Source organism: Carassius gibelio, chromosome B3 (genome assembly GCF_023724105.1).
Source record: "Carassius gibelio isolate Cgi1373 ecotype wild population from Czech Republic chromosome B3, carGib1.2-hapl.c, whole genome shotgun sequence".
NCBI lineage: Eukaryota > Metazoa > Chordata > Actinopteri > Cypriniformes > Cyprinidae > Carassius > Carassius gibelio.
The window spans coordinates 33,832,061-33,856,300 of NC_068398.1; the positions used below are offsets into that span (position 1 = coordinate 33,832,061).

Genomic DNA, 24,240 nt, shown 5'->3' on the forward strand with positions numbered 1-24,240 from the left:
TAATTATATTAAAATATAAAAGGTTTTTTTTTTTTTTTTTTTTTAAATAATAACCCACTGTTTTTGTTAACATATTAGTCAACTTGAAATATACTGGAACTTAATTTTTAATTGAACAATTATTAAAGTTACTTTCTGATTTTGGGAAATCAAATGAAAAGTTTATTTTATTTATTTGTTTATTTTTATTTCTGATAACAAAACAGGAATTGATAACACGGGATCATAATAATTGATATCAGCTAATCTCCTTGTTTAGTTTTATGGGATTTTAAAAAATGCAAATAAATAAATATCCAAATATGTAATAGATCACGTCTGCCTAAATAAATATTTAACTGTTTGTCTATTTGTCTATATATTTATTTATTTATTTGCCATTTGTATATAAATAGTCTAACAAAGGAAGCAAATTGTATTATTTTTTAAAGCAATGCACCTTTGTTAATCGTTTTATTGTAACGTATTGCGTCACCAATTAGAGGGCACATTTAATTAAAGTCCCTATTATGTCCAATGACGTCACATCCTTGAACCGCATATTGAACAGGCGTGTTGCGTGAGTTCTACCAAAAACACTGCATGTTTTAAATACGATTTTAACTAGCCTATATAAAAGTTTTTAGAAATGTTTCAATGTTTTGACGTTTTAACTTCCCTGCAGGTAAGTTAAATATAAATTTGTACTTTAAAAGACAGTGATGACTTGAGTAGTAGGCTATAGTTAATTCATATAATGTTGTCGTTGAATCTCGTGGAGGCATGTCTCGCGGCTGTGCTGACGTGCCTGAATCTGCGAAATGAAGATAAAAGGTCCTGCAATCAGAAGAATGCTCGAATTGAGTGCGAGACGAACGTGCACAGAGTCCTCATACTGGGTAACTCTGAGTTGAGATATCTACACTGTTCTTGTGTTGCCATAGGCGAAATCGTTGAAATCTAGCAATGTATTTGTAGTTTTTTTTTTCTCTGATTTCTGCAATAGTAACTTTACCCTGTTTAATACTACTGTGCAATATTTTATTCGAAAAATAGGTACTCCAGAGAGTGGCAAAAGCACATTAATCAAACATATGAAGATCATCTACAGCCATGGCTTTACAAAACAAGAGCTCATCAGCTTCAAGGTGCAGCACTAACTTATTTAAATTGGTTGATATTCATTATCATTTTGCGTTTACTGATACAGCGTCAGAACAGTTGGAATTCTTACAGTGTGTTAATATAGGGTTTTGTCAGGCTTACTGCATTAGTTCTCAACATCAGAACTAGAGGTGCATGCAGTGTTTAGGAAAAGTTACACTATTGCATTTATTTCCTCCCTTTAAAAGTAACTCACTCTTTTAAGTTATATTCATTTTGAGTTAACTTTTTTCACCTGGGCTGCACTTGCTAACAACAAATATTAACAATAACACAATTTTTTCTGGTAATTCTAAAATGTGATGTTTAACTGAATACATTTTTGCTTATTCATATGGTTGAAATGGACCATCAAAGATGTTTGGGGAAAATTCTCAGCTTGCATTTCACTGACTTCATTAATTCTTTTGAAATACTGAATCTGTTTTTGAGCAAGTTGGATAAGAAAATAATGTTCACATTTAGTCTAGAACTACAATAACCATGTTTTACCTGCGCACACAGCCTCTGCACCTTATGTCTCACAACATGGAAACAATAGAGATCTCAATCAAGAAACAAATTGAAAGTTATTTGCAAATAAGAGCACAGGCTGCAACCATAGACGGTAAAGAAAACAGGCTGCAACATGATCTATATTTATAATATACCACCACATGCCATTCTTCATTGCCCTAATAACTTTATAGTAAAGCTCCTAATATACATCAATAAAAAGTTAATTAGCTGTATTTTGATTCACTCCATATTTAAGGGGGAAAAAAGTGTTTTAAATGTGTAATAATTAACACAGTGGCTCAATTAGTTATACAGTTACTTTAAGCTAATTGTGTCTAAACCACAAACTAAATATTAAAGACCGAAAACTCAAACAGTATTTAAACATGAACCATTCATAATGCAATAAATCTATGTTTAACAGTCATGTTTTGTGCTTTACTGAAATGTGTCATGGCTTGTATGATATGAATAGTAAACCATATTTGACTATGCTGTAAGTAACAGTGCTACCACATTAGTGTATCACTATTACCACACTGCATGTTGTACCATTCTCCAAATGCTTAATGTGTGTTTGACTTCTAAATGTACAGCCTGCTGTGTTGGATAACCTGCTGACAAATATGAAGTTTGTGCTGCATGGCATGGGAATGCTGCGCATTAATTTGTCAAACAAGAAAAACAAGGTGAGTTATGCAGACTATTCCGTCCATAACGATGTGCATGGCAGTTCTGCAGTTCCCAAATTTGGATTAATTGCGAAAAGGCCTCTTTCTGTTTTCTGTCTCAAAACTAAACATGATTACAGTGACATTAAAAACGAATTTCTGAACATGCACGTGACACCAAATTGGCTTATTTGTATCTCAACTTTCTATTCTATATCTACACCTAAAAGCATTCTAAACTCCTATATTATGCATTATATTGTGGGAAAATATTGTGTGGTTATAATATAGAACATTATAAAAACAAACGGCAATTGTCATTTAGGTACTGTAGGAACAGGTATGTGCCATGAACTTTTAGACTGAACAAGAGTTGTAATACACATTATAATTTGCCCAAACAAATCAGTTAATGTTGTGAAAGTATTACTGAACAGGCAGGGTTACAAATATGGGACAGAAATGCCTTCTTTTCAACTCTTATTATTCTGCTTTTTTGTTTGTTTTAATCATGATCCAATTTAAAATTATTATTATTTTTTTAATTATTTTTGACCTTTATATGACCAGGCCAGGTCTTGACAGAAGTTTAGACCGATTCAAAAACAGGTCATTCTGATTTTTGCTATGTTTTTATAGGTCCATGCACATGCAGTCTTGTCATGTAAGTGTTGTGTAGGAGAAGATATGGAGCTACTGCCATTTGTGGCTCATTCATTCTGCAGTTTGTGGGGGGATCTGGGCATCAGGGCAGCAGTGGTCAGAGGCCATGAGTTCCAGCTCAATGATTCTGCACTATAGTGAGTATTTACTTTTCTGCCATTTGTACCATTGCATAATGAAGCTATAGTTTCTTTTGAATGCCACTGTTTTCTTCACTGACATTATAAATTAGTTAGTAAGAGCTAAGCTCGGCTCACTTGCAAAATCAGATGTCCTCAATACCCATGGCTGAATTGCCCTTGAGCAAGGCACTGAACCCCCAGTTGCTCCCCGGGTGTTGGATCTATAGCTGCCCACTGCTCCGGATGTGTGTTCGTGGTGTGTTCACTTCTCATTGCTGTGTATGTGCACTTGGATGGGTGAAATGCAGAGCACCAATTGCGAGTATGGATTACCATACTTGGCAAATGTCACGACTTTCACTTTACCAACAGTAATTATAGATGCTGTATAGAATTTAAGCTTTTATTTGACCGGGACATCTGTCCTACCACTGGGCTGAGTAATCATGAAGTATTTTTCTGCATCCTGATAGCCATATTAATAATGTCACATTTATTACAGTAAAATTCTCCCCATGAAGAGATATTGAAGTGTGTAATGTTTGTCCCTGGAAACGATGATGCAGTCATTGAAAACTATATGTTCCTGTAGCAATGCCCCAGTTTCAGGGGCGTAGATTACACGGGGGATGTGTCCCCCACACTTTTGATAACACGGAAATTCGTCCCCTTCACTTTATCGGTCAATTGTGTTCGTATAGAGGTTTTCAAGAGCTGGAGTGAATAAATTAAAATTTTAAACTCAAAGAGACAGGATAGTTTGCGCATGACCTGATGTTTTATTTGGACCTAGAAGGCGAGACGAACATCACAGAGCGCTAAACTCCCCTGCAGTGTGTGTTTCATTCATGCTCTAAGCCAGAAGCGCTCTCGCGCGCAAAAAAAATCATACCAGGAAACTCCTAATATGGACAACAGGGTCCAACTATCGTTGTATGAAAACAGTTGTTTATACAGAAAAACCTTTTATACAGTCTATGAGAAAAACAGACACGATTGTGACAATGTGTTTTTTTTTTTTTTTCAAGTCATCTCCAGCAGGTGATAAAGTATATGAAAAATGCTATTATTACAGTATAAAAACTATTCTGCCTTATTATGTGATAAAAAAAAGTGTTTGTAGTATATAAACAAATCATTATTATTTGTTGTCTGGCAATTTATAGATTTCTAAGCCAATTAAAAGCTAGAAATTTGAGAAATTTAAGTTGCCTATAGTATCCTACCAGTCAGAAGTTTTTGAACAGTAAGCTTGTTAATGTTTTATTAAGAAGTATCTTCTGTTCACCAAAGTACATCAAAACAGTAAAAAATTGAAATATTTTTACTAGCCTATTTAAAATAACTTTTCTATATTAATATATTTCAAAATGTAATTTATTGAGATTTTCAAAGCTGATTTTTTTTTTTTTTTTTTTTTTTTTGCATCATTACTCCAGTCACACAAATTTTGATATTCTGATAAAAAACTAAAATACTTATTATGATAATGTTAAAAACAGCTAGAGTAGAATATTTAAGGTTTCTTTGATGAATAGAAAGTTCAGAAGATTTATCTGAAATATAAATATTTTGTAAAATTATGTCTTTATCATCACTTTTGTTCAATTTAAAGAATCATTGCTAAATAAAAGTAAAAGTATTCATTTCTATAATTTATTTTCCCCCAAAAAAACAAAACAAAAAAATAAAATTATACTCACTCTAAGCTTTTGAACGGAATAGTGTATAATGTTGCGAAAGCTTTTTATGTCTCACAAATGCTAATCTTTGGATCCTTCTATTCATCAAAGAATGCTGAAAAATGTGCTAATTTTTTTTAAATATTGCAAATCAGCATATGAGAATGATTTCTGAAGGATGTTACACTGAAGACTGGAGTTATGATGCTGAAAATTTAGCTTTAAATCACAGGAATTATATTACATTTTTATTTTTTTTATTTTAATAGTAAAAATATTTCAAATAAATGCAGACTTGGTGAGAAGAGACTTCTTTAAAAACATAAAAAAATCTTACTGTTCAAAAACTGTTGACTGGTAGGCTATATAGATAGAAACGTTATTTATATATGTGTGTGTGTGTGTGTAATTTCTGTCCCCCTCACTTCTGAAAAGATGGCTACTCCCCTGCCCAGTTTGTTAGTATTTGCGTCATTTGCAAATACAGCTCTTATCTGGCTCATTTCAGGGACAATTGCTTGTAATGCAGGAGATTTCAATTATGTTGGGGTTTGCCAGTTATTCTAATGTAACATTATGCTTTCATGAGAATTTTAAATGTTGAAATGGATGAGGAGTGAAATGCTACAATGAGAATTTACATGTTGATAGATGTATCGGTTGTAATAGCTATTTAGAGTCTTTGTGTTTGCAAGTTGCTCCAACAATTTGGAGCCTTAGGAAAATAACATCAGAACATAAGAAGTTTCTCATCTCATATTCCCGAATGAAAGATTTATGGCTGGATAATCTTTTCATCTTGCCATTTGGAATATAATCTCCATGTTTGACCAAATGGCTTGCTCTTTAATTCCCCTATTTGGTTTGATATCATTTTCCAAAATTGCAAATAAAGAACATGATGAGTGACTTATGTGGTGATAGTGAGGATAGTTTATGAATGACAGTTGCAGGAGATTTAATACTTCATACTGTTCTTTGTATTATCTTGCAGGTGACCACTGTAATTACTTTCGAGGGGAAAATGGGCATTTTTTTTTTTTTCTTTTTTTTTTTTTGTCAAATTGGGCATTAAACATTTTGTGCTCTTGCTTTTTCCTCTGTTTTGTATGCACAAAAATCTAGTTTTTTTGAGAATATAAGTCGCATCATCACACCAAACTACATCCCCACTAAAACAGATGTCCTCAGAGTGCGAGTAAGGACTCATGGTGTCATCGAAACCCAGTTCAGAGTCAACAACTCTCTGTACAGGTAAACTGATTTCTGCAATATTATCATAGCTAAAAATGTGTGATTCTATGTCCATATTTTCATTACTGACTGATTTAAGATGATGTTTAGCAGAGTGTTCATGTGGCTCCTTTCCATACAGTGGGTTTGTCAAGATTAAAAAAAGGATAAAAATTCAAATTAATGTACACATGGATTTGATTTAAATGGAAGAGAGCACACTGTATATTTCCATTTAACTTAGTCAAATTAGTTTAATAGTTTTAACTTAATTTTTCTCAAGTCATATAAGATTCAGCTTTAATTTAATTTCATCAATAATTTGTTTGTAAATACTGATTTCTTTTTATTTATAGGCTATATGATGTGGGTGGCCATTGTTCAGAAAGAAAGAAGTGGTACAGTTATTTTGACAGTGTCCAGGCAGTGCTGTTTATGGTGGCTCTCAGTGGGTATGATCAAAACCTTGATGAAAATCATTCCAAGGTGAGTAGCATACTTTTTTTACTTTCTAACTCTAGAATGCTGTCTTAGCTGTTAAAAAAAAACAGATGGTTTAGTTAGATAATTAAATTCTATTTACACTGTTAAAATAGCAGGATTTTCTGCCATTTTATAATACTAATTGTAAATGGTAGAATTTATCTGAACCTCAGTATTATAGTACATTATAAAACTTTATGCAATAACGTATTGAGTGTAAATTATAATTTTAATTCAAATTATTAAAGCGGGGGTGAAATGCTCGTTTTCACTCAAAATCCTGTTAATCTTGAGTACATATAGAGTAGTACTGCATCCTTCATAAATCCAAAAAGTCTTTCGTTTTATTATATTCATAAGAGAAAGATAGTCTGTACCGATTTTTCCCGGAAAAACACGACCGACTGGAGGCGTGACGTGTGGGCGGAGCTAAAGAATCACGAGCGCGAATAGGCTTTTGCGTTGAGAGCATGTGGAAGCTGTGACATTACTGTGAGGGAAAACCCATCATCCAAAACAAACCATGGCTTACAGTCAGAATCAGCCGTTTATTTATGATCCAGAATCAGATCCAGAGGCTGAAACTGAACGAAAGCAGCAGCAGCAACGACTCGCTCCGAGCGGGGCTCGAACCCGGGTCTCTGTCATAGGAGGGGACGCACTAACAAGGAGGCAGAGATATTTTAAGCAGTTTTACTCACTGCCTGCGGTTCCAACACACGATCGTGACCCTTTTTTCTTGGGATTGTATCATCCTTAAGAAATAAACGATACGCAAACCTGTCGTCAAACTGGGCCTTGTGAACAAGCATCTTCGAAATGCAGGGAACAAACAAAAACACTTGCACAACTCCGTTGATGCTCTGTAAAAATAAACTCCATCCACTGGTCCCTTAATGCTGTTTTTTTTTGGTAATCTGTGCAGGGTTGTCTTGCCCTGGCAACCAAAAACACACTTCTTTTGTGACTTTTCGCGACGCTCTCGCTCTGATCAGTGAAATGTCTGTGCTGCTCAGCCTCGCTATACGGGAGCGCGCACTCTTCCGGCAGAAGTGCGTCAGGACCCATATAAGGAAATTCCGCTCCATCTAACGTCACACAGAGCCATACTCGAAAAAAACTTTCCGAAACTTGTGACAAACCGGAAGGAGTATTTTGGGAACAAAAATACTCCTTCAAATGTACAACTTAATTTTTGAAACTTTGTCCATGTTTAGCATGGGAATCCAACTCTTTAACAGTGTAAAAAACTCAGTATGCATGAAATAGCATTTCACCCCCCCCTTTAAACTGACGCCACCTTATTGGTACAATAAAGCCCTCCTTGCAACTACCCTTACCCTGCTTGATACTTTTTCTGCTTTTTGATTATTTCCTTAATTAAAATAAAAAATTAAAATAAATGTCTTTCTGATGTTATGAGATTTGAAAAGGGAGAAAAAAGCTTAGACACTAAGGAGATATCTTGAGCTCTTGCAAAAAGTAAGAGTCAGCTAACAGCACAATTGTATGAATGATTCGGGAATAGGACAGAGCCTTTTCACCCTTTTGTCTATGTCCTGTGTTGTTTTGAATGAATTATGTGAGTTACATTTAATTAAACGGTTTCATTAAACAATCTGTTAAAGTTCCTTTTCAGTCGGTCACTCTTCGGACCAACGAATATGGGATATTGCTTCGATAGACTTTGAGTGTAAACTAAACTAGCCAATGCACATTGGCATGCAATTATTGCATCCAGCTGCCGCTGATCACTGCATGAGTATAAGAGGGCAGCAGGTGCAATGCATACAAGCTTTTCGCTTCGGAGCCGAGCGTTAGTATCGCTCTGCTCAACTGTGTTTGCTGTGAACTACGAGTTCAGCACGCTCTCGGAAGCTTCGTGTGTTGGCGTGACGGCGCTTCAGCGGCGGTCGTTCCTGTGTCGAGTGGATTGCACACTTCAGGCTGCACTACCCCTGTCGTTTTGCAAACGGCCAATTCCCCTGTGCGCCTCAGCACTAAAAGAGCATTTCCTAAAGAGCAAATTTCTCTAAAAGAATAGAGTCTCGGCTGCCCAGAAGCAGACTGAGGCGATCCGACACATCCTGCCCCGGCGAGCAGTTGCTGCCTCCACCCACCCGCTGGCCAGCAGTGCCACAGCTTGCTCGTCGCTGAGGGCAGCCCCTTGCATCCACCCCCACTCACACGTCGCATCTCCAGCAGCCTCCAAGTGGTGCCGTGGAGCTGGGCGCAGGCAGGCTGCCCCTCCTGTCCTGGCCCCCGTCAAACCTGGCGGTGAGCAGAAGAGCAAGAGGCCCCGGGACTGGTGACCCAGAGAAAGGTAGCTGCTTTCTGGGGGATGGTGTAGGCACCTCTCCCTCCCCTGGAGGAGGGCCAGGCGGAGAATCTGGAAATCTCGACAGGAGAGCAGTTTTGTCCCTCTGTGGATCCCAGGAGGGCACGGAGAGTTGCAGACAGCCAAACACCGGACCTCACTCATCCTCCTCCTTCGCCAGATGGCAGCAGCTGGCAGTTCAAGAGCATCAACAAAGGCCCTACTCATGCTCCCTCTGCCAACCCGTGGAACCAGGTGAGCCCTGCACCCCACACTCGCACCACACTCCGGCCTGCTCACAAGCCGCCCGAGTTGGGTCCCTGTGTTCCACCTCGCTGCCCCACTGCGGGTACGGCTGTGGTTCCGCTGGTCCCGCTTGTACGGTTCTTAAGCACCTGGTCAGCGCTACCCAGCCCGTCTCGCTGGCTTCTACGAACTATCAGCCTCGGCTATGCGATTCAGATCGCCCGGCATTCCCCCAAGCTCTGCGGTGTCCGCATCACTACAGTGAAAGCGTCCGATTCCCTTGTCTTGCGGGAAGAGATCGCAGTCCTGCTGGTGAAGGATGAGATAGAGCCGGTCCCTCCAGCCGATATGAGGACGGAGTTTTACAGCCCGTACTTCATTGTACCCATGAAAGGCGGTGGGTTACGACCGATCTTGGATCTGCGAGTTTTGAATCAGGCTCTCCATTGGCTACCGGTCAAAATGTTGATACAGAAACGCATTTTCAGGTGTGTCCATCCCCAAGATTGGTTTGCAGCGAAGGACCTGAAGGACATGTACTTTCATGTGTCCATCCTTCTGCCCCACGGACCTTTTCTGCGGTTTGCGTTCGAAGGACTGGCATATCAGTACAAGGTCCCGCCCTTCGGGCTGTCCCGGCCTCCCCCTGTCTTCACGAAGACAACTCGCCCGCCACCTCCTCCTTTGGAGTCAGAAGGTTCCGAGGTCACTTCGTGCCATTCACATTCCAGGCCTGCTCAGTCGTACAGCCCACGAGATGTCTCGAGCAATGCTCCCGGGAGAATGGCGACTCCATCCCCTGATGGTCCAGCTGATTTGGAGGCGGTTCAGAGCCACTCAGGTAGACCTGTTTGCTGCTCCAGAAACCTCTCACTGCCAGTTGTTCTACTCCCTGCCCGAGGGAACTCTCGGCACGGACGTACTGGGACACAGCTGGCCACGGGACCTACCCAAGTATGCATTTCCCCCAGTGAGCCTTCTCGCACAGACATTGTGCAAAGTCCGGGAGGACGAGGAGCAAGTCTTGCTAGTAGCAACTCAGACCTGGTTCCCTGAACTAGTGTTCCTCTCAAAAGCCCCTCCTTGGTCGGTTCCTCTGAGGAGGGATTTACTGACTCAGAGACGGGGCACCATTTGGCACCCACGTCCAGACCTTTGGAAACTCCATGTCTGGTCCCTGGACGGGACGCGGAGGTTCTAGGTGACCTATTCCAAGAGGTAGTGAACACCATCACTTCGGCAAGAGCACAGTCTATGAGACACGCTTATGCCTTGAAGTGGTACCTGTTCGTTGAGTGGTGGTGTTCTCGCCGAGAAGACCCCTGAAGATGCCCGATTTGCGGTCGTGATATCCTTTCTGCAGCAAGGGTTGGAGCGAAGGCCATTTCCCTCCACCCTAGAAGTCCAGGTTGCCGCTATTGCTGCGTACCATGACCCCGTGAATGGGAAGTCTCTGGGTAAGCATGACCTCATTGTCAGGTTCCTTAGAGCGGCCAGGAAGTTAAATCCTCCCCCCCCCCCCCCCCCAATACCCCCGTGGGACCTGACTATAGTGCTTAAATCACTACAGCAGGGCCCATTCGAGCCTTTGCATTCAGTTGAGCTAAAGTTTCTTTCATTGAAACATCTGCTCCTGCTTGCACTGGCCTCCATCAAGAGGGTAGGGGACCTGCATGCATTTTCGGTTGACGATTTGTGCCTAGAGTTCGGGCCGGCTGACTCCCAGGTAATCCTGAGGACCCGGCCTGGCTACGTGCCCAAGGTTCCCACTACATCCTTCAAAGACCAAATGGTGAACCTGCAAGCACTGCCCCTGGAGGAGGCAGACCCAACCCTGACTTTGCTTTGTCCCGTCTGAGCATTAAGCTGCTACGTAGACCGGACGCAAAGCTTCAGGACCTCAGACCAGATCTTTGTCTGTTACGGAGGCCGGCAGAAGGGGAATGCTGTCTCTAAGCAGAGGATGGCCCACTGGATTGTGGATGCCATAACCCTGGCTTATCAGGCTCAGGATGTGCCCTGCCCGTTCAGGTTGCGAGCTCACTCAACTAGAAGTGTTGCATCCTCCTGGGCGATGACTCGTGGCACCTCGCTGACAGATATTTGTAGAGCTGGGGGCTGGGCGACCCCTAACACGTTTGCTAGGTTCTATAGCCTTCGTGTAGAACCGGTATCCTCCTGTGTTCTCACCTCAAACGGGTAGTGGCACTGAGAGGCCCCGGTTAGTGTCGGCTTGCTAAAACTGCTCCAGAGTGTCCGTACTGTAGACCCTGTTGAGATCCTCCATCACCCTAGGCAGCTGGATGCGGCGGAATGGCGCCAGGCCTTAATGATGAATCCCTGAGAACCATGGAAGGCTGGGTTCCATATTGAGACCTAAGCTGTACTCGTATGTGTATAGTCCACGGTATAGCCTTAGAGCCTGTGTTTCCCGGCAGACTTCTTCCTTCCCAAGAGGGTTTTAACCACCTCAAATTTCTCCATATACACTTAAACAGATGCTATGTGTATTTGGTCCCGAGACCTCCTTCGGGAAGGATGGGGCTTCCGCAGCATCCCTGTTCCAAATGAATGGGTACGTTTTCCCAGTGTTATCCAATCTCACCCAGTGAGGTAGTGCTTTGACAATGGTGAGTGGAACTACTTGTTCCGAGCCCCGGCCTACACCTAATAGGGGTGCAGGCGGCTCGCACAGGGCACTGGAAGGGGCAGCACCCATGGCGCTTTGGTAGGGATCCCATATTCGTCGGTCACCGACGTGGCGTCGAGAGTGACCGACTGAAAGGGAACGTCTCGGTTACGTATGGTAACCCTCATTCCCTTAAGGAGGGAACTGAGACGCCACATCCTGTCGCCATGGTTGCTGTACCGCCGCTGAGCTGCCAGGTCCCCTTATACTCACGCAGTGATCAGCGGAAGCTGGATGCAATAATTGCATGCCAATGTGCATTGGCTCGTTTGGTTTACACTCGAAGTAGATTGGTCTTTTGAAGCGATATCCCATATTCATCGGTCACCGACGTGGCGTCTCCGTTCCCTCCTTCAGGGAATGAGGGTTACCATACGTAACCGAGACGTTTCACTCTATGAATACAGTAATGAACATTTTCAAAAACTAGATGACATTCTACCTGCACTTCAACCATCAAAGATTTTGTACTAAACATTTTATTGGACTGTCCAGCTTTTAATGTACAGAGAAAACTCACTTTGAGTTCAGTCAAATTTTGCCAGGAAAGTTTTTAAATTTAACACATGTAAAAAATCTTGCATGATATAACTTGTATTAGTTTTATATTTATTGTATTTGTTATATTGTTGTTTTTATTTTGTTTTTTTTGCCATGAAAATAGCCTTTCATGCTGACATGGCATTACATAAATGTGTCCTATGTACTATACTATCAACATCGAAGATTAATAGGAAAGTTTAAAAAGTGCAAAAAGAGGAAAAGATGAAGAGGATTGAAAATTGCTCCTGCCATAGATATTAATCATACCATGTCACACTAAAATCCCAAGCATTAACAAATAGTAACTAAAGGTTAATTTTTATTTTTAATAACAGAACAGTCTCCATGAAAGCCTGGAGTTCTTCAGATCCACCTGTAACAGTGTTTTTTTCAGAGGAGCTTCTCTGGTGAGCTGCGTTTGTTTGTTTCCTGTAAAATCTGACATTAGGGCTTCCACAAATTTAGTTGTTATTGTCATCTTTGATATGAGCCAGGGTTCAAAAAAATATATTTTCTTCAAAAAAGATGATGATTATTCATGCTATTACATGAAGTTTTATTCTATTTGTACTATTTTTTTTTTTTATAAGTCCATTGAAAGAATCTATTTCTAAGCTCCCCCACCCCACCCCCACATAATCATGCACAATTGTCTGCACTCATTGAGATTCAGTGTGTACAACTAACCTGATTCATAACAAGTGCTGACCTCTCTTAACACTCATTCTGTACCACTTCAGTTATGCATTTCCATAAGATGTCTTTATCCATTAGTTAGTGCTTCTATTAAGAATTGTATAAAAAAAAAAATCAGAGTGTATATACTAATTAATATAAACGATTTGTTCTGCAAAAGACTAAAATACTAGGGATGAATGAATTGAAAAGATTGAATGGCTTCAGATGTTTTTCATTTTCTTTTAACTTGGCGTTTCAATACATTTTTTCAGGTTTTATTTATGAACAAAATCGATCTGTTTGCTGAGAAAATAGTGTATTCTGGGAGACACCTGCGACTATATCAGCCAGACTTCAAAGGTAGTATACATTTATTTTATTTTGTTTTACAGTCTTTTTGTTTATTTCTGTGGAGCATAACTTTTACAGGGTTTATAGATAAGCTTGCTAAAAGTACAAAGTATTAAATTAATGACCATAGATGTTTGCTTCTCTCTCTCTCTCTGTGGATTTCTTGCCCTTCCATGTCTAGTTGACCTTTTTCTGTGTAACTTAAAACTAATAATCCATCTTCTCTGGATACCTCATGTCACTCTAAGAACACCCTAGGAACAATGTTTAAGCATTGTTTGCCTAATTTCTGTGCCGTTCCGTTTTTTTTTTTTTTTTTTTTTTAACACATCCAGACACACATGAAGACTTTAGTCTGGCATTAGGCAAATCATTATAGTTGTCCAGTGTTTTTTCTAACTGTGCGCTTTCCCACACTTGAAGAAGATAGTTCTCACTATTTGAAGAATTAAACTGGATTCCACTCAATGATTAGGCCTTTGTGAATTTCTTTCATTCATTTATTTATTATAGCATTTAGCTATGTAGGTGAAAAACCTTTAAAGATATAAGCATAGTGTAAATCAGCAAACCCAATAAAATGCATAAATTAGCAGGTTACACATGACTCCATTATAAGACTTTTGCTAAGGTAGACAGTAGACATCACTAATGTTTTTAAGGCAGGGTTTAGGTTAGTTTTTTTTTTTTAAACTGTACATGCTACATGTGCATATGGCCAATACTGTATGTAATGGTAGTATATAATTGCATAAGGCCATCATTGTCTTTAACTTTTGGAATGATATTTGGTATGAATATATTATAAAGTAATATATTAAAGTTATATAAAGTTTGAATATATTAAGGAATTGATTCATTTGTTTCTATTTGGGATGCAGGGTCAGACCGTGATGTGAGTTGTGCTGCTCAATATGTGACTGACCAGTTTGTGGCATGCGCTACCACCTCAGGCAAGATGTTGTACTCTCACTTCACCAATGCCACAGACCCCTCCAGCGTACATGATGCCTTCCAGCTAACCATGAGTGCTATTGTTAAACATAACCTTCAAACAATCTCACTTCTCTAATTAATTTTTTATTCACATTTTTATTTTTGTCTGTTGTTTCTGTGTCTGTTTTTAACAATTGCTTATTTTGAATGGATCATGAAATCCATTTTAATATTTTAATTATAGGCATGTTTTTTTTACCGGTTTAGTTAATTGACTTAATTGTGTTATCATTAAAGTGTTGTAAATAAATGGGTTAAATTATATTTAGTTGGATGTTTTGCTTGGTACTATAATGTGTCTTACAGCATGTAAAAAAAAAAAAAGGGGGGGGGCGGGTCTGGTCATTTGATATATTGGCCATTTACTTGATGAGATATTAACATTTGATGATATATTGACCATTTACTTGAAACGACTTGATCAGTTAAAAAAAAAAAAGTTGGTTTATCAAAATGAAAAAAAATACTGGTTCTTTGTGGTTGTCAAATATTAATGGAACATGTTCGTAGGCAATGTAAGAGATTATATCTGCGATCACTCCTGTGGACACCTGTGTGTGAACTTCATGCATCCACTAAAATCCACTGCCATATTAATAGACACATGAAAGTAACTGTAAAAACTACATTATAGTTTGGTTGTGAATTAATGATGACTCATTTTATTCGACATTACTGCCGTTTTAAGAGTGCATTAGTTCACACATTGCTCAAAAATATTTTGGAATGATTGAAAGGTACTGTGACCATTATAAGCTGCCGAGACAGATTCTTGAGTCCAGGCTGAAGATCACACTGGCCCCACACTTAAATAAGCTACTGCCAAGTCAAGTCACCTTTATTTATATTGCGCTTTAAACAAAATACATTGCGTCAAAGCAACTGAACAACATTCATTAGGGAAACATCATTGAATTCAGTGATGTCATCTCTGTTCAGATAATAGTGTCTGTGCATTTATTTGCAATCAAGTCAACGATATCGCTGTAGATGAAGTGACTCCAACTAAGCAAGCCAGAGGCGACAGCAGCTATGAACCAAAACTCCATCAGCGACAGAATGGAGAAAAAAACCTTGGGAGAAACCGGGCTCAGTTGGGGGACCAGTTCTCCTCTGACCAGATGAAACCAGCAGTTCAATTCCAGGCTGCAGCAAAGTTAGATTGTGCAGAAGAATCTTCTATTCCCTTTGGTCTTGTCCTGGTGGTCCTCTGAGACAAGGTCTTCACAGGGGATCTGTATCTGGGGCTCTAGTTGTCCTGGTCTCCGCTGTCTTTCAGGGCAGTAGAGGTCCTTTGATCCACCATCTTGTCTGGATGCGTACTGGATCCAGGTGACTGTAGTGACCCTCTGATCTGGATACAGACTGGATCTGGTGGCCACGGTGACCTCGGAACAAGAGAGAAACAGACTAATATTAGCGTAGATGCCATTCTTCTAATGATGTAGCAAGTACATAGGGTGTTATGGGAAGTGTTCCCGGTTCACCTAATTAATGCAGCCTAAAAAGCCTTTAACGGATTTGGATATTAAAAGCATATTAGTATGTTATGTGTAAGCCAGGTTAAAGAGATGGGTCTTTAATCTAGATTTGAACTGCAAGAGTGTGTCTGCATCCTGAACAATGTTGGGTAGGTTATTCCAGAATTTAGGCACCAAATAGGAAAATAGGATCTCCCGCCCGCAGTTGATTTTGATATTCTAGGTATTATCCAATTGCCTGAGTTTTGAGAACATAGCGGACGTAGAGGATTATAATGTAAAAGGAGCTTATTCAAATACTGAGGTGCTAAACCATTTAGAGCTTTATAAGTAATGAGCAATATTTTAAAATCTGTACGATGTTTGATAGGGAGCCATTGCAGTGTTGACAGGGCATTTTGGACTAGCTGTATACTAGTTTGTTTACTAAGCGTGCAGAACAACCACCCAATAAAGCATTACAATAATCTTAACCTTGAGGTCATAAATGCATGGATTAACATTTCTGCATTTGACATTGAGAGCATAGGCCATATTTTAGATATATTTTTGAGATGGAAAAATGCAGTTTTACAAATGCTAAAAGCGTGGCTTTCTAGGTAAAGATTGCGATCAAATAGCACACCTAGGTTCCTAACTGATGACGAAGAATTGACAGAGCAACCATCAAGTCTTAGACAGTGTTCTAGGTTATTACAAGCAGAGTGTTTAGGTCCTATAATTAACACCCCTGTTTTTTCAGAATTTAGCAGTAAGAAATTACTGGTCATCCAGTTGTTTATATCGACTATGCATTCCATTAGTTTTTCAAATTGGTGTGTTTCACTGGGCCGCGAAGAAACATAGAGCGGAGTATCAACAGCATAACATTGAAAGCTAACACCATGTTTTTATACGTCTTCATCCACTGCTACGAACTGATGACGGTCATATAAGTACGATTCAAACCATGCTAATGCACTTCCATTAATGCCAACAAAGTGTTCAAGTCTATGCAAAAGAATGTTGTGGTCAGTTGTGTCAAACGCAGCACTAAGATCCAATAAAACTAATAGAGAGATACACCCACGATCAGATGATAAGAGCAGATCATTTGTAAGGAGAGCAGTCTCAATTCTATGATATGGTCTAAATCCTGACAGGAAATCCTCACATATACCATTTTTTGGTACTGTCATGGAGAAACTCACAGCTTTGCAGCTCTGGAAAGACATCCTTCACACAAATAGGCTACAGAGAGAAGGAAAAATAAATTAAAATAATTCAGAAAAAAATTATCACAATATATGATAATTGTGTTGTAATTCAATATATGCTTTGATATTGTAATATCAGTTTGGAAGCAACTGTGGTAGGAACAGGATCGTTCATGGTTTGTTGGAGTCCTGAAGCTCTGCCCACGGAGTAGTAACTCGGTCTGGCCGCTTGTTTGTACCAGGCTGTCTGTCAGATCTTTCCATGCTGATGTGTTGTTCCCTGAAGCTCTTTGGGCTATGCTGCCTTCATCTGTTTGCAGTCGTTTATATATGGAGATCCTGTAGTCATGATTCATTGCTCAGTGAGTAGATCATGGAGAGCTAGCTTAGAGATGGATAGTTGTTACTTTTTATTACTTATTACTGTAGAGCCAGGGTTATTATAGTTAACTAAAATTAAATTATACAAAAGATATGTAATTCACTTGAAATGTTTACTAAAACAAAAATACACTTGAAATGTTTACTAAAAATATGAAAAATAAAATAAAACTATTTTATTTAAGCTAGTCAATGAGGCAACAGTTCTCATTTTCATTCTTGATAAATAAATAAACATTTGGCCTAAAGACGTTTTAAAATGTCCCAAACTAATAAAAATGCTAAAAACAGACAAAAAAAAAAAAAGTTAAAACTAAATATATTTCAAAATATTAATAAAAACTAAAATATTGTCAGAAATAAGTGTAGAGCATAACCTTATTCATGTCAATTGATATCCCACTTATACAGTATGTTACAGTATACTTATACAGTATCCAAATCGTCTGTCTAATAGCAGATGACTAGAAAATTTGATCTGGGATAGCCATTAATATAAATGTAAATGTTATCCAAAGATTAGATATACTTCTGCCTTGTTTTGTAGCCTATATCATACGAACAAATTACATTTTTTAACAATTCAGTATTCAAAATGGCTTATCATAAACGTTTAATCTGAATGTTTTCTGCAAGAAAAAATGAATAAACATTGCATAAAAACGCGCATAGATTCGCTGATCCGGTATTTGAATCATTTTTACCATTACAGTTGAAGTAACACCAACTGGTGGCTAAATTTAACAGTGTGTTTCATAAAATATATAAAGTATATATATATAAAGTACAATATTTAAGTAATCTTGAAGGTATTATGAGCCAGTGTTTTGTCCTCCATTTAATGTTTATACAAAGCCAAATATATGAGGGATAAGTAGCCTACAGCTCACCTGTTATGTGTGCCAAAATTTCTATGTAGTAATATATTTTTCCAGTATCCAGTATAGTTCCAGTATCCATAACAGTATATTTTTCCAGTAACACCTATTGGAGCTCCACTATAGCATTGCCATGTTTTCTCTTTTCTCAAATCTGTTTCTTCTCTCTTTCCTTTTTGCAATATACAGAGAAAAAAGTTTGGAAGCCCAGCATTTACAATTTTAATTTTATTTATAAAGTACTTTTAAGACCAATATGTGGAAACCGAAGTGCTGTACAAGAAGACTAAAAAAATAAATATATAAATTAAGCAAAACATTATAAACATACCACAACAACAATAAAGAACAAATTACAAAACATTATTAAATGCTAATGAAATGCAGGAAGTGTAGGAGAAGATTTTACAGACAGAGGAAGAAGAAGGTCATTCCAAAGCCTTGGAACAGCAACAGAAAACAAATACAGCATACAAATGAGAATGAATGCCATGTTTTTCAAAAATTTATCCTAGAGGGAGCATGTAAAGGGAAAACAAAACCGGTCCCAGTATTGAACCCTGAGGAATCCCATATGTGAGAGGGGCAACAGATGAAGTGTAATTCCCTAGACTGACTGAATATGAAGTAAACCATTCTAAGGCTAAACCAACATGCCAACATGGTCTCTAAGGTGATCAAAGAGAATCTTATGGTCAACTGTGTCGAATACTGCGGTAAGATGTAAAAGTAACAGAACAACACAACTTCCAGAATCAGCGCCACAAAGAATATCATTAGTAACCCTCAAAAGAGCTTACCCCGTACTATGGCTGACTCTAAACCCTGACTGAAATCTACCTGAAATGTTGTTCTTAACCAAAAAATCATTAAGCTGTGAATACACAATCTTCTTCAGTATCTTTGAAATAAAAGACAATTTTGAAATGGGACAAAAATTATTCATATCAGAGGAGTCTAAACCAACTTTTTTAAGAAGAGGCTGGATAACTGCATGTTTAAAACTTGGTGGAACAACACCTAATGTCAAGCTACTATTCATAATAGTAAAAATGCATGTACCAATAGAATGAACCACCTCTTTAAATAAAAGAGAAGGAATCACATCACAGGGAGACCTAGTGGGCTTCATGTGCGCAATTATTCCTTTGAGCTGTGGAAGACAGACAGACGTAAAACAAGTCAATTGATTTGGAAGAGCAGAGGGTACAATAAAATCATTAGTAACAGATTAAATCTGTGATCTGATTCCAGCAGTCTTATCAATTAAACATTTTAAAAACATTTCACGTGTAAAGAGTTTCACGGAGTACAGTGGTTACAGTAGAAAAAGCACTCTAGGATTATGGCAGTTCTGCAAGATAATATCAGAAAAATAATTAGCATTGTTTTCTGAATCAGCGTGTCATAATATTTCATCTTATCTTCAGCTAAGGCAAAACAGTAACAAACACATAACAACTAGTGTTATTGAACACGTTGTCTATCATCATTCACAATGTAGTGTTAAAAAAGTAAGAGTTATGTCTTCTACAAAATAAATCAGTCCTGTGTGAGTGTCCAAAACATAGCTTTAAAAAAGAAAAGGTACCCAATCCATTCCATATTTGCTATTTTTATTCTTCACCCATTTGCAATATTGTATTTTCCATTGGGACTGTTGCCACGATTGGCTGCAACCTTTTTTTTTTTCTTGTTGAGAAATCTTGAACATAGTCTGGATCTGATACCAGTTCACATGATTCCCTTGAACGGAGTCTTCGACCCAAACTGAGTTGAGATATATTGAGCTGGTTCTTTATTTCATATTTCTGTTAATCTTGGGATTTCAGCTTGCAAATCTTAAAGTACCATGTTTTGGTGGTCTTTCTCGTAAAACTTCCCAAAATGATTAACTGTTGTTATGTAGACACTGAGTGGTCCAGATGAACACATACTGGTGCAATTATCACATCTATTTTCTTTTTTTTTTCTGGATGAGACAAAAAGTTTTCACAAGCTTTTCCCACTGCTGATGGGATCAAACAGGCCCCTGCTGGAGTCCAACAATGCAAAGAAATTGGAGATGTTGGTCTAAGCTGCACTACCCTATAAAAAACACTGATTATGCAAAGAGTTACAGAAGTATTTCTGATGCCTTAAGGGTTCATCAGTCCTCAGAAAGACCATTATAAATGAGAAAAGTAGCTTCTTTCCCTAGGATTGTGTGTCCAGCAAAGAAGACTGGAAGAGCTCAGTGATCCAAGATCAGAATCCTAAATTGTCAGCTAAAGAGATACAAAATGGAACATGCTCCATAATATATATATATCAATATGTCTATGTGATTTGTAAAACATTGGAAAAAATTTTTTTCTGCTGTCCAAACAAAATAAAAAAAAAAAAGTTTGCAGAACAGCATGGGGATGTTCTGCAGAAATACAGGCAAATTATTATTATACTGTATACACAGTAAACATGTAAATTATTATATATACATCACAGCTTTGGGTTGTTTTACTCCATGAGGGTTTGGACAGCTATCTATCATCTATTTAAAAATAATTCCCGGATTTATCAGAACATTTTGCCAGACAATTTACAATAGCAACCCTAAATAAATACCGAAGTAAATCAATGACAGGAAGATTCCAACAGTCTCATCTCCTGACTGATGTTCTCTGCATTTCACCAAAACTGCTTTAATTAACAAAATCCAATGGAGTATTTGATAATATACCAGTCTGTCATACATCACTTCTGTAGTACAACTGCTGTTTTCTTCCTTAGGTGAACTGAGCTCCCAAGTAAAGCTCAATAGTGCTAAACATTTTTTAATTGACCTGGTGATTTTTTTCAAGTAAGTCCACTATGATAAATTTGACTTTAAGCCTTATAAGAGAAGCACTGGGCCCTAAGGTGTCAAAGGAATAAAATGCTTCACAGGAATCTAGAAGTCACATGAAAAAGCATGTCCATACTTGTGATACTTAAGACCAAATGAAATGGCTGTCAATAAATCTTATCTGCGAGACTGACTGTAGAACACATACCTTTAAATGAATCTCAATCTCTAGAGGAATTCCAATTGTAAAACAAGTTATTTGGCTTATGAAGTAACAACTGTTATGAAGTCAAATTTATAGTTAGTGACCAGCGGTACAGTTTGCAACAATGCAAATAAAATAGCTTCAAGCAGGGGGCATAATGAAAATTCAGAGCAGTGAGCAGAAAATCTTATTGTTTTAGCTGAAAATCACAGTTTATGGAAGAGGGGTCGATGCAGGCACATATGAATTAAAAAGCCTCAAGGCATGTGCTGACAGAAGAAATATGAATATATGATAATAATTTAGGCCTATTTTCCTTTAGCTATATTAAGTGCCTTTTTTGAGTGTTCGTTTTAGTTCTTTGAATTCAGGAAGCTGAGGGATTCTCACCACAACAACTTTTGACCTTTCTGTAGCAGGCCTAAAATGCTGATGATGCAAGCATGATCTGTAAGCAGAACATGAAAGCTAGTTTGTGTCTTTAAAGAAGTTGGATACAAAGAAACAAGTTATTATTTCAGTCATGGTATATTTTCAAGTGTTCAGAAAAAAAAAGAAAAGAAAAAAGCCTAAATGTAATATTCTGTGACTAGAATTAAAAAAATAACTGAGGGAGTGTGGGGATATTATCCAAAGGCAGTGTACAGTTAAACCCTTCTGAATAATAATAAATAAATAAAAATAATAATATTATATTCTGTGTATAACATAAAATAATGATAAGAAACTTGCATTTTAGCAGACTGTTTAATGTATATAAGCAGTAGTATACTTGTTGTGTTATTGGCTTGTAGGTCTGTATAAATGGATCCACATGAAAATCACGCCCATTTTTCACGAAACGAAACTTCTGAGACGTTAAGCTCACTTACGTTAGCTCTTCCTCAACAGATACTTTCATATTGTGTGGACGAACGTGATCAGATCTGACTGAGAGACTGACTGAGGGTCACATACATGATGCTGATACGCCACGGTGACTTGTGTCCTCTTCTGTGAAAACGCACACCTGCGCTAGGTAAGACACAAACCTGAGAGTAATCTTGCCTTTATAATGTGTGTCAGTTTAGCTTTAGCATGTCACATGAGAAGACACCAAACTGCAAATTTCTCTTGACTTGGCATTAATGTCATATATCAGATAATCTATACTGCTAAAATAACACTCGCACAGACTCTTCATTATTATAAGTAAACTTGTCTGAGCATAATTCTTGTTAGCTCGGATCATGTCAACGTCAGTATTGCGTTGTCTTGTTTGTTTCGGGCTATTAGTTGTGCAATTTTACTGATAAAATTTTGGCTTATTATGCACAAATAGTAAAGGTAAGTTGTCGATTAGATGCGAGACGTATACGTTTTGTTTGTTTAGTAGATTAGAGGATGGTTTTGAAATACAGGTTCGCCATTCAGACAAGTCATAGCCTGATCATATTGCCTATAATGTTAAAGGAGCAGCTTATCATATGTAGATACTATATTTATAAGCATATACCCATATGCGCATGGTGATTACAATCGTTATATATATATTATTATTATTGTTTCATTTTGTGGTGGATTTCTTCTTGCTCGCACTACATTTAATTTACAGTGACTTGAGCGACAGCGGCCTCTATTGGGCGATTTGCCAACATGTAGAAGAGGGCCGTTGGACAAAAATTCACAAATTTATGTTTCATGTTGTAATTTCACAATTACATGGTCTGTTTTATTAACACATTTATATATTAATTTAGGTGAAATTTCCATATTTATTTCTTTATGTTTGTATTAATGCATGTAGTTTTATTAGTTCTTTATTAGATCATTGTGTTAGCAGCAGAGTACGATATACTCTTTGGAACATTCTTAAATCAATGTAGAGAACATTATTTCAGGTTGTTCATGTCAGTTCCTGTGCTGCTGTCAGTAAAGAAAGAAAAACAGGAAATGTAATTATTAAGCCATTCTCAAATTCATAGTATTTCTTTTAATCTTTCTTCATGTTTCATTTGTACATTACAACTTTTGACGGGATATTATTTTGTTAAATTAGAAAAATGCAAAGCATTTTAACTAGTGACTTCTGAAATTCAGAAACAATTGTGTGTTGTAGGCATTTAATAGTAATAATTATTATTATTGTCATAAATATATATTAAATGGATCACTGCACTTAGATGAAGTGTAGGCTGTTTTCTTTCTTTCCCATGATTCCCACAGTCTGTGTTTACTAAATTCACTTCTATATGGTGAACTTTGACTTATATGCAAATGGAAATTGAAAGCACTGTGGAGTTCTGAGAAGTCATGTGACCACATATGTATTATTATTATATTGTGGAATAGTGGGTAAAAAACCCCTTACTTCATACTTGTGCTCTTTGCAGACATTAACGGAGAATGCAGTGTCCTGAGTGCAGTTATGTGTCTTTGGAAAAGGCACCAAACTTCTGCAGTCAGTGTGGCTGTAAGCTGACATGTCAATCAAATGAGAACGCAGCAGGTGGGTGCTTGAGTCTTTATAGATCTTATCATTTTTGATTATGTTATTTCAATTGTTACTTACTATTGTTTTTTTCCCTATTCTAAATACTTATTAATACATATTTTTATTCATACATTTTATTTCATTGAAGTTTCACAAAATGATAAAGAAATGATTTAATATAAAATGACATGTACTTTGACATTTAGACAGGACATTTAACATGTAGTGTATATATATATATATATATATATATATATATATATATATATATATAAAACATCTTACACAATATGCAGTGGGGAGTATAGCTCCATCTCAGATCATTTGTGGTTTAGTAGTTTTACTCCATATACTAAACTATAACTATATATATTTTTATATTTAGAATAAAACAAAAAGTAATCAAAAGTTTAAGTGAATCATTTTCAGATTAATTTGTTTGTGAAATTGTTCATACGCAGGTTTCAGGAACAAATTTGTGCACATG

The 24,240-nt window shown here is 37.6% G+C and overlaps 2 protein-coding genes across 9 annotated transcripts in view; both read left to right on the plus strand.

The window, feature by feature from the left end:
• The first annotated feature begins 528 nt into the window (after nt 1–528).
• LOC127953413 (guanine nucleotide-binding protein G(o) subunit alpha-like) lies at nt 529–14,579 on the plus strand. Of its 2 annotated transcripts, XM_052552657.1 has the most exons (10): nt 529–664; nt 761–878; nt 1,036–1,127; nt 2,238–2,330; nt 2,952–3,112; nt 5,905–6,033; nt 6,369–6,498; nt 12,626–12,697; nt 13,241–13,328; nt 14,201–14,579. In XM_052552657.1, exons 1-10 carry the CDS (start codon nt 629–631, stop codon nt 14,389–14,391), a joined length of 1,110 nt encoding a protein of 369 aa, XP_052408617.1. In that variant the 5' UTR covers nt 529–628; the 3' UTR covers nt 14,392–14,579. The 2 variants fall into 2 exon arrangements, with proteins under 2 accessions (XP_052408617.1, XP_052408618.1); XM_052552658.1 differs by lacking the exon at nt 2,238–2,330.
• A 7,554-nt stretch (nt 14,580–22,133) lies between these two features.
• LOC127953338 (E3 ubiquitin-protein ligase rnf213-alpha) overlaps nt 22,134–24,240 on the plus strand; it is a 125,083-nt gene continuing 122,976 nt past the window's right edge. For all 7 annotated transcript variants that reach the window (XM_052552492.1, XM_052552491.1, XM_052552493.1 and 4 more), the window contains exons 1-2: nt 22,134–22,298; nt 23,653–23,768. In XM_052552492.1, the coding sequence (XP_052408452.1) occupies nt 23,666–23,768 (103 nt within the window). In that variant the 5' untranslated portion in view covers nt 22,134–22,298; nt 23,653–23,665. The remainder of the gene's footprint in view (nt 22,299–23,652; nt 23,769–24,240) is intronic.